Below are 11,535 nucleotides of genomic sequence, written 5' to 3' on the forward strand. Positions count from 1 at the left end.
TAAGGTTTCAGGCAAATATTACTGGTTTACATTAGTGTTTAAATTAAAAAAATCAAACTTTGGAAATCTGGAAAGATGAAAAACTAAAGTTGCACTTATCCAAAATAGTACCCAAACTGCTTAACTCTGTCCCCATAGAGTTATCAGCCTACCACCTAACTGAGCAAATTATACAGATGTATTTACATAAATTGGTTTAGAAACTAATTTAGTTAAATATGTGTAATTCCCTTGTGTAGACACTCATTCTTATTTAAGCATCATATTGAACTAACTTAAGTCAACTCCTCGCCAATTTAAGCTAAGTCAATATAAGACCAATTTATTTAAATTAGTAAAACTTTCTCCTATAGATAATGCCTATATAAGCAAGCAGCATTCCCACTCTGCTCCTAACTCAATATAATGTCCAACCTAACTGTCATTTTTTGAGTTTTCCTTTATTGAGAAGTTAAACAACAACATAAATATCAGCCTCAGCTTCCCCCAAGCATGGCCATGCCTAGGATTTCTCACTGTAAACCACACTGGCACTCCCCCAAGTCCCCTTTTTATCTAAGAAAGAGACTCATCTCGTTTATATTCTGAGTTAGAGCTAGTGGGACCTATCTGGCTTGTCTGACAGCATCAGACAGACGAATAGTTCTACAAGTCCATGGGGCCGGATGCACTGCATCCGAGGGTGCTAAAAGAGTTGGCGGGTGTGATTGCAGAACCATTATCTTTGAAAACTCATGGCGAGCAGGGGAGGTCCCGGATGACTGGAAAAAGACTAATGTAGTGCCCATCTTTAAAAAAGGGAAGAAGGAGGTTCCGAGGAACTACAGACCAGTCAGCCTCACCTCAGTCCTTGAAAAAATCATGGAGCAGGTCCTCAAGGAATCAATTTTTAAGCACTTTGAGGAGAGGAAAGTGATCAGGAACAGTCAGCATGGATTCACCAAGGGCAAGTCATGCCTGACTAAACTAATTGCCTTCGATGATGAGATAACTGGCTTTGTGGATGAGGGGAAAGCAGTGGATGTGTTATTCCTTGACTTTAGCAAAGCTTTTGATACAGTCTCCCACAGTATTCTTGCCAGCAAGTTAAAGAAGTATGGCCTGGATGAATGGACTACAAGGTGGATAGAAAGCTGGCTAGATCATCGGACTCAATGGGTAGTGATCAATGGCTCCATGTCTAGTTGGCAGCTGGTATCAAGCGGAGTGCCTCAAGGGTCGGTCCTGGGGCCGGTTTTGTTCAATATCTTCATTAATGATCTGGAGGATGGCGTGGATTGCACCCTCAGCAAGTTTGCAGATGACACTAAACTGGGAGGAGTGGTAGATACGCTGGAGGGTAGGGATAGGATACAGAGGGACCTAGACAAATTAGAGGATTGGGCCAAAAGAAATCTGATGAGGTTCAACAAGGACAAATGCAGAGTCCTGCACTTAGGACGGAAGAATCCCATGCACTGCTACAGACTAGGGACTGAGTGGCTAGGCAGCAGTTCTGCAGAAAAGGACCTAGGGGTTACAATGGACAAGAAGCTGGATATGAGTCGACAGTGTGCCCTTGTTGCTAAGAAGGCTAACAGCATTTTGGGCTGTATAAGTAGGAGCACTGCCAGCAGATCGAGGGACGTGATCATTCCCCTCTATTCGACATTGGTGAGGCCTCATCTGGAGTACTGTGTCCAGTTTTTGGCCCCACACTACAAGGATGTGAAAAAATTGGAAAGAGTCCAGCAGAGGGCAACAAAAATGATTAGGGGGCTGGAGCACATGATTTATGAGGAGAGCCTAAGGGAACTGGGATTATTTAGTCTGCAGAAGAGAAGAATGAGGGGGGATTTGATAGCTGCTTTCAACTACCTGAAAGGGGGTTCCAAAGAGGATGGATCTAGACTGTTCACAGTGGTAGCAGATGACAGAACAAGGAGTAATGGTCTCAAGTTGAGGTGGGAGAGGTTTAGGTTGGATATTAGGAAAAACTTTTATACTAGGAGGGTGGTGAAGCACTGGAATGGGTTACCTAGGGAGGTGGTGGAATCTCCTTCCTTAGAGGTTTTTAATGTCAGGCTTGACAAAGCCCTGGCTGGGATGATTTAGTTGGGGACTGATCCTGCTTTGAGCAGGGGGTTGGACTAGGTGACCTCCTGAGGTCCCTTCCAACCCTGATATTCTATGATCTTTATGCATAGTCCTTAAATGTAACATTGTTTCAAAGATTCGCCTTTCCACTGTAACCATTTCTTAAGGAAAGCAACCAAGTATAAATGGCATTGCTCTCTAACTTTAAAATTTGCACCAAGAAAAACATTTCAAAATAAGACTTGCTTTGAATATCAAATATTTCTATCTGGAAAATAAGAGATTTAAGAATGTATAGCCCTGCAAAACCCAAACTTGCTTCTTCACTGTATAAACTACAAAAAAATCTTTCCAATTCATGCATTCAAAGATATATTTTGGTTTGTTATTTTTAAAAAATTGTCATTCATTTAATGCATATTCAGTAAAATCCAGTCAGGTAAGGAAATGAAGCTATTTTTCTTGTGGTTTTCAAATTCCACATATAATAAAACCTCCAACCCCTTGTCTGTTGTAATCATCACACACAGTAAATCTGTAGAAGTTTAGAAGCTGAGACAGCCTCTTGAAAAAACAGACAAGAAATTAATCTGAAAGAGAAATTCAAGAGTAAAGACATTGATTCCTACATCGTAGGAATTAGCAAGGCTGGTAACTTCAAAAAGACTTCAGAACTTTTCTTTTCATGTAAACGTTCATCATGACACAACAGCTCTGAGTTTGACACACAATGAAAATCATTTGAGAGACCTTTTATGTCTGTTACGGTATGTGAAGGTTGAATTCTTTGGCTGCCCATCATTAGTCATAAATAGATGTTCAAGCAGATTAACAGAAAGGAAAAGATATGCTTATTTATAGATCCATAGGAAATTCAGAATGTTCTGCAACCACTGCTTCTAATACACTTCCCATAGTCTTTTCTCACATAAAAGGTAAAAAGAAGTTGAAATGAAAGATCTGAAACTTTATCTCATATAAAAACTGGTTGGGAGGAAAGCCTTTCAGACCTCCTCAGATAATGAAAGCGAGGCAACCTCAGAAATAAAGACCGACTTTTGTAATGCAAATGAGGTAGCCTCACGCCATGTCTACACTACAAACTTTGGTTGATGCAAGTTACTTCATCTTCTACCACCAAAGTTTGTATATTGCTCAGGCATATGCATACTTGGCTGCTTGCATCAGTCTGCGTACAATCACATGGAGTGCTCGTGTCAATGCAAAGTGCAGTATACCATAAGTAAATATTCCAAGTGCCACCTGCCACTGTCCAGTGCAATGCCTTTGGGGAAATTTTCACCTCTTGTGGAGTAGAAATGACTCATCCAGGATTTCTGAGACCCTAGGTGGTCAAGTGCGCAGCACGCAACTTTCTCCATCCCATAACGCCATCTATATGCCATAACTTTCATGCTTTTAAAAAAAATCCCACAAACTCGTGTGGCACTTGTTGCTGTCCACCATCTCTGACAGACACATGGAGCCTGCAGAGCTCTGCACTATTCTCATGAACAGTGCACATATAGGACATATGATTATTCTGTACTGGCAGACCTGAAGTACCACAACAATGGGGGACTTGATGGTTTCTTCTAGGACAGTTTGTTAAAGGACATAACAAAAAATAATTCAAAGTTGTTGGTAATGTTCATGGAGCAGCTGCAAGTGATGGAACACTGCTTCTGGGCCTGAGAAACGAGCACTGACTGCTAGGATCACATCATAATGCAGGTTTGGGATGATGAGCAGTGGCTGCAGAACTTTCAGATGCGAAAGGCCACATTCCTGGATCTGTGTGATGAGCCTGCCCCAGCTCTCCAGCACAAGGACACCAGAATGAGAGTTGCATTGACAGTGGAGAAGAGACTGGTGATCACACTGTGGAAACTTGCAATTCCAGACTGCTACTGGTCAGTGGGAAATCTACAGTGGGGACTGTTGTCAAGAAAGTGTGTAGAGCCATGAATCATTTCCTGCTACAAACGACTGTGACTCTCGGCAATGTGCAGGACATAGTGGATGGTTTTGCAGCAATGGGGTTCCCAAACTGCTGTGGGGCATTAAACAGCATGCATATTCCTATTTTGACGCCAGCCCACCTTGACACAGAGTAGAGAAAAAGGCTATTTTTCTATGGTTATGCAAGCACTGGTGGATCAATGAGGACACTTCACTGCTATCAACGTGGACTGGTCAGAGAAGATGCATAACACTCACATTTTTAAGAACTCAGGACTGTTCAGAGAGCTACAAGCAGGGACATTCTTTCCCAGCTGGTGGATTATCATTGGTGATACTGAAATACCAATAGTGACCGAGCCTACCCCTTGCTCCCCTGGCTGATGAAGCCATACACCAGCCACTAGATAGCTCCGAAATTCAACTACAACCTCAGCAAGTGCAGAATGACTGTTGAATGTGCTTTTGGTAGATTGAAGAGATGGTGGTGGTGTTTACTCACTAGACTGGATCTCAGTGAGAAAAATATTGTTATGGTTATAGCTCCCTGTTGCATCCTGCACAATATCTGAGAGGCAAAGGAGTACAAGCTGCCACAAGGATGAAGGGCGAAGGTGGAAAGCTGTCTGCTGAGTTTGAACAGCCAGACACGAGGGCCATTACTAGAGCCCAGTGTGGAGCTATGCAGTTGACAGAGGCTTTGAAAGAGCACGTTAACAGTCAGCAACAGTAGTGTTCTCTATTGGTGTGTTCTCTGGGCCTGAAATTTTGGGTGCTGCTAAGAACTGTACAGCACTTGCCATACATTTATAAATATGACTGGGTGTGCTCCTGAGCCTATGAATTACAGTAGAACCTCAGAGTTACGAACCAACCGGTCAACTATACACCTCATTTGGAACCAGAAGTACGCAATCAGGCAGCCGACAACAAAAAAACAGCAATTACAGTACAGTACTGTGTTAAACATAAATGACTTAAAAAAATAAAGGGAAAGTTTAGAAAAAGGTTTGACAAGGTAAGGAAACTGTTTCTGTGCTGGTTTCATTTAAATTAAGATGTTAAAAAATGGCATTTTTCTTCTGCATAGTAAAGCTTCAAAGCTGTATTAAGTCAATGTTCAGTTGTAAACTTTTGAAAGAACAACCATAAAGTTTTGTTCAACGTTACGAACAACCTTCATTCCCAAGCTGTTCGTATCTCTGAGGTTCTACTGTATTGCAAATCTTTCCTTACCTGCATCCCTCTCATTTTCTGGAACCGTGCTATTGTGTCACTGATGGTATAGACACGAACATGGCCCATGTGCAGATTTCCAGAAGGGTATGGGAACATTGAAAGCACATAAAACTTTTGTCTTGATTTCTAGGAAGAATAAAAAAAAGTTAAACCCAAGTAGGTTAGCATTTAATTTTGAAAAAATAAATCAATAAGCAGTCTATAGGCTACACAATCTCTAAAACTCCTATTAAACAAAACAAAGTCATGTTACAGCACGGCAAAAATAGGGTTTCAATCAAAAATATCCAAGTTAAGTTTGCTGGGAGTATAAACTGGCAGGGCTCCAAACTTCAATTGGGTTGTACCAATTTATATTAACAGAGAATTTGGAACCTAGGGTTTTATCTCAAAAGTTAACTGCAAACATTCATGGGGTTTTTGCATATACCTGTTTTTACAAAAGATTCTTTTACAAGATAACAAAAGAGGGGGAAAAAAAGATATGACTGTTCATTTAAAACTGTAATTTGTGCTATATTTTTAAACAGTGAGGTCAGAATTGCTCCAGATTTTAAGTTTCATAAAAATCCAAACCCAGAGTAACAGAAGTGTTTTAATTATTTTTTTTAAAAACGGTTTTAAAAAGCAAATGAACATGCCTCTAGAGTGTCTAAAACCCAATTACTAAAGCACTGAGCTACTGCATGAGAATGTGAAAAGTTAAGGTGACTAAAAACTGACTACAAACTAAAGTGAAATTGATCACTATATTCCTATTGCAAAAACTAAAAATACAAAAAGGCAGCCTAAAGAGTGAACAGTAAGTGAAAATACTTAAATTCTAATTTTTTAAAATAAAGTAATATTTGTAACATTATGATTTTTTTTATTTGCAACTTTAATCTTCCCTATAAATTGTTCACAATCTAATTTTGGTCACTATATAGATGATTATATCCACTGTTCAACAATTTACATGCTGGTCTATTATTCTTTACATGCTGGTGTTACAAAATACTATGATCGCTTTTAAAAAAATACAGTAGAACCTCGGAGTTACAAACACCTCGGGAATGGAAGTTGTTCATAAGTCTGAAATATTCGTAACTCTGAACAAAATGTTATTGTTGTTCTTTCTAAAGTTTACAACTAAACAGTGACTTAATACAGCTTTGAAACTTTACTATGCAGAAGAAAAATGTTGCTTTCCCTTTTTTTATTTTAGTAGTTTATGTTTAACTCAGTACTGTACTATATTTGACTCATTTTTTGGGGGGGGTGGGGGGTCTCTGCTGCTGTCTAATTCCATACTTCCAGTTCCAAATGAGGTGTGTAGTTGACTGGTCAGTTTGTAACTCTGGTGTTCATAACTCTGAGGATCTATTGAACTATGAATATTACTCTGTATTCCTATTTAACAAACACTCTCTTCCAAATATATTTTCCCCTACAGATTTTCCTTTTTGTTTCCTCAGCAAACAGCAAAACTAAAGAGAATCAAAATGGTTTACTGGGGTAGTAGAGACAACTAGCACCTTAACAGTGGATTTTATTAAATGACACATTAACACCAGGAATGGAACAAAAATATTAAAAATAATTCTATGAGTTTTGCATATTTATGAATGCTTTCTAGATTGTTGTCTCATACTAAAAAGGCATGTATTTAAACCAATTCTTTCCCTGGCACGCACGCACAATTCTCATCTTATTTTCCTTCTCCATGCAAGTCAGGTCACCTCTCTATCTTTGTGACAATATAATGACTTCTATTTTCTGCCTGAAGAAAGACAGGTAGGGGGAGAAGAGAAGCAAATGAGAAGGAAGAATGAGAGTTTATAGATATGTGACTGAACATAGATAAGCGTGAAAGAGATTTGTTGTATGAATCACCACATTTATTGCTTTTTCTTGTCCATAACCAGGAAAGCTGTGTTCTCAATGTCCTTCTAATTGCTGGTCATTTTAAGACATCCATTTTTCTTTCTGATAGCTTTCTTTCAAGAGTGATTTATTTGTATTTATCTGTTGGTATCCTATTGCTTCCACTACACCGCACCACAGGAAGTTTTTATTGTGACTAGCATGAAAGAAATATTTTTAAAAACCCAAACAAATATTTTTGGTTTCACTGCCAGTGAATATCTTATTTAGAAGAAAGCTATTAAATGAGAGCCATACGTTTATAAATTCTTTTGTCTGTTGTTAACCATATTGTGTCCTTATTCACTTTTCTTATTATAACTTTTTCAAATAGTCTATTACAGGATATATTTTTGCTAAGTAAGGGATAATATAGATGTTTTAAACAGTGTTAAGTACTCCAGACTGATGCTTTCAAAAATATTTCACCTTGAGAAAAAAAATCAAATATGAATTTTTCAAGTTTCTCAAAACGCTTACATCTGTTTCTGAAGTTTTGCAAAACTGTTCCTTCATTCTTGGAAGCCACCACTTCTCAACTTTCTTTCTTGTTTCCAATCCATAGTCTCTTTCCCACTTCCCCGTCTCACTGTAAATAGATCTGATCCATCCTGGAATCAATCTCCTTTGCCATTTAATTAAGCCATTTAGCTGCCTTTTCAGACATGAGGAACAAACTCCAAATCTCTGCCAAGCAGACTGCATGTTTTAGGATACAATGGCTGTTCTGAAAAATACAAAAACATAACTTTTAATCTAAGGTCAAGCAATGAATACTACAGTAGAAATCTGTATGACAATTCTGTTGTAATGAAACATCCATTAAGCACAGTTTAAACAATATTTGTTTATTTCAGATTGTACTTGCATTCTATTTCTAGTGTGGGTTGTTAAAGCACTCAATTTTAAAGAACTGGCTCTGGCCCTGGGAGGGGCACCAACATGAAACTAGTTTGGCAGTATTAGACTATTTCCTAAAGGGATGAAATCTTTCTACAATCTCCCAGAAAAGTCAGTATCAACCCCCTTGAGATTACAGACATTTGAACTAACAGAATTTGGAAAAGGCTATTAAAATTTTTTAATAGTTATTTGGGATGAGGACAGGGAAAGGTGGGAGTTGCAAAACAATCTCAAATATAGTCAATTTGTTTGTAACTGCAGAAAAGCCAGGGGGGTGGACTATGGTTATTAGATTTCAGATTGACAATCGCCTCTGGTTACTCCCCTGTATAGGATTAGATGGAAAACTCACTACTAAACTCTTCAGTTTCAGATGTGGTTCAACAAGTCAAGACAAAGATAATAATGATGAGCTCCAATCCTCTCAGACAATGGGCAAATTATGGAAACTTCTCTTCACACACTTTTGCAGGTCTCAATCCAGTTATCACAAAAATAAGTCAGAGATGGTAAAGACCTATTAGTCCATCTCTCTGACAATGTAGGATTGTTCCCAATAGCATTGTTGCTATTGTCTCACTGGTAGGAAGATTTTCCTGAGATTCATCCTAAATTTCCCTTTTTAATCTCATCCCATTACTCCTGCTGATATCCCTTGCACCATGCTAATTCTTCTCCATCCTTAGGCCTAGTCTGCCCTTGAAAGTTGTAGTGGTATAACATTTCAGTTAGAGGTGTAATTTTTGTATATAGAAAATGGCTAGGGAGCACTGGACTCAAGAGATCTGGGTTCTCCTGACCTTCTGGATGACTTTGGACATATCATTTCACCTTATTATGCCTGTTTCCCCATCTATAAAATGGGTATAATGATACTGACTTCTTTTGTAAAGCACTATATAAAAGCCAGGTGGTATATTACCACCACCTCATTCTACAATGTGATGTCTCTCTCTATGCAGCTCAAAACTACATTGGCCATTTTTGCTGCTCTGTTGCACTGCAAACTATTTTCTCCTCTCATCCCAAAGAGTGGTCTTCTTCAGCATTACTGCTTCACAAGTTTCTTCCTCCCACTGAACCTATTGCAGTTGAATCCTTCACTCAGAAGAGACAAAACCATTTGTGTGGAATGAATGGAATCAAGACCCTAAAAGATTTAATTTACAGTGGGGTCTCTAAATCTTTCATTGGGCTAAAAACAGAAGTTCCCCCCAACTGAATAACTTTATTGCAGTGTAATACAAATAATAACGATTAATAAATCATTGAAACAGTCATTTTCTCTTTATTCAATTCTGAACAAAAAAGGATAAAACCTTGTGAAGCCACTCTCAGGTGGTGCACTGATGTGGAAGAGCACATTATACTGAGTGGGCAACTTGGGAGAGAGGAGTTAGCTACACACCAGCGCTTGTCACCAGTGTGGTGATGGAAGGGGATATGGGATGCTTTAGAGAGGAAGTAGTTATAGGTGGTTCTACGTTAGGATGGGGGCTTGGGCATGCTTTTGGTGGTAGTTAAGGGGGTTCTAAGGTAGGATTGGGGGTTATAGGTGGAAGGTTCTAGAATGGGGATGCTTTGTGGAGGAGTAGTTATGGGGATTCTAGGTTGGGGTAGGAGTTCTGGGAGGAGGACACTGCAAGATAGTTATGGGAGTTCTAGGCTAGGAGATGCTTTATAGAGAAATAGTTATGGGGGTTCTAGTTATGGGGGTTCTAGGTTAGAGTGGCAGTTCTGGGGTTAGATGCTTTGGGGAAGGGGTACTTATCGGGGGCCTGGGTTATGGGTGGGGGTGCTTTGGGCAGAGGGTGCTTGGTGGGGGAGGGGTACTCGCTGCACAGTGCTGGATAGGGAGTTGCTACAGGCTGGGGGATGGTTTGGGCAGGGAGCCATTATGGGGGGGGAGCTGGGTGCTCAGGGACAGTTGGAGCCGTTACGGGGAAGGTCGCGTGGGGGCGGTATGGACTCGGGGCCGTTATGCCGAATGAGGGGGTCGTCGCGAGCCACGTCTGTGCGCGGGGGCGAGAGGGAGAAGGGAAGGATCGTGTTACCTGCGCGCGAGCCCCGGCTGCTAGCGTCCACACCCCTCACGCGCTCCGGTTGACTTCCGCTTTCGCGCTGGGCGCCGCCATGTCGTTAGCGCCTCCAACGCAGCTCGCCCCGCCCCCCGGGAGGAGGCGGGCCGAAGGGAGGGGCCATGGGGCACGGGCGGGTGGTTGGGCTCCCACGTGGCCTCTCCAGCCACAGCATCCTGCGGCAGGGCCCCGCCCGGCGCCAAGCCGTGGGGAAGGTGCTCAGGAGTCAGGACTCGGAGCCCCCTGCTGTGCGCCGGCCGCCTCCCTCACCCACGTGCCCGGATCCCCTGATTCCGTTGGAGCGTCGGCCGGGGCCCTGCCCAGGCTGTGCCCGGGGGGGTGAGGTGCTGCCGGGCCCCAGGTGCCTCACTCGCTGGCAGCCGCGCCGCGCCCCACCCCAGCCAGTGCCGAGTATGAACCTGCAGCCTAACCCGCGGCACCGTCCCACGGGCTGCTCCGGGCTTGCCTGGGCGGGAAGCTCAGTGCCCGCAGGTAGCTCCGGAAGTGTAAAGTCTAGAGACACTGAGCCCTCTCAGAACAAGGCTTGCATCCGTGCGACTGGAGCGTGGGGTGTTTGTTCTCACCCCCAGTGCAAATCCCCCTCGTCGCGCATCACTGGGGAGGGGTGTGGGACTGGAGCAAAAAAATCTTACAAGACAGGCCCTCAGCCAAGTGCGTTTGGTGTTTAATGGTCAAACCCAACTACTAAAAAAACCCCGATCCTTATTTTGTACTTGAATTTATTTTCTAAAAATAAATGCTGGGGCCTCATAGTGCCCGGGTGGAACGTGGAGCAAGCACAACACTTAAAAGCCATGCGCCCAGCCTCTTACCCAGGTAGGGGCAGAATGCTTAAATAAAGTAAGAACCAGCCTCAGCCTTCACCCAAAACTTTACCCACAAAGTTGGCTAGAGGTTTTGAATCCAAAATCTAGTTGTGAGAGAGATTGCAGGAAATGGCCCTATCTTTGGGAGCTCTTACTGAATGAAGTTTGAATAACTGTGGAGTCCATTGTCTCATAAATGCAAATTTTGTGTATTAATGTGGAATTGTACATAACTTCTCTCAAGGAGCTATGTGGCCAAACTAAATCCTGGGAAGTGTTATGAGCATCAAACGAGCATCAAACTATTTTAAACAATGTGCCAGACAAGAAGGAATTTTTGAGACAATGAAGCGGGTTTCCTATGAAATAGCTGGGGTGTGGTAAATGCAAATTTCCACTAATAGACCCAGCCTTCTGAAGGAGAGAACCATTGTCTGACTGATTATCTATTCAGTCTCTGGATATCAAAAACCCTAGCTGTATAATGGAAAGGTTAACATACGCATATAACTTCTTGTTCTGAGCAAAAGCTGTTATGAACTTGT

The 11,535-nt window shown here is 41.6% G+C and overlaps 1 protein-coding gene across 1 annotated transcript in view; it reads right to left on the bottom strand.

Moving 5' to 3' along the window:
• LOC113405142 (probable leucine--tRNA ligase, mitochondrial) overlaps window positions 1-10,168 on the bottom strand; it is a 119,307-nt gene extending 109,139 nt beyond the window's left edge. The window contains exons 1-3 of the mRNA XM_026646042.1: window positions 10,140-10,168; window positions 7,663-7,909; window positions 5,275-5,403 (exon numbers count right to left, since the gene is read on the bottom strand). Of these exons, the coding sequence (XP_026501827.1) occupies window positions 5,275-5,403; window positions 7,663-7,887 (354 nt within the window). The 5' untranslated portion in view covers window positions 7,888-7,909; window positions 10,140-10,168. The remainder of the gene's footprint in view (window positions 1-5,274; window positions 5,404-7,662; window positions 7,910-10,139) is intronic.
• Between the last annotated feature and the right edge of the window lie 1,367 nt (window positions 10,169-11,535).

Source organism: Terrapene carolina, unplaced genomic scaffold (assembly GCF_002925995.2).
Source record: "Terrapene carolina triunguis isolate 2854851 unplaced genomic scaffold, T_m_triunguis-2.0 Scaffold34021, whole genome shotgun sequence".
Classification (NCBI taxonomy): Eukaryota; Metazoa; Chordata; order Testudines; family Emydidae; genus Terrapene; species Terrapene triunguis.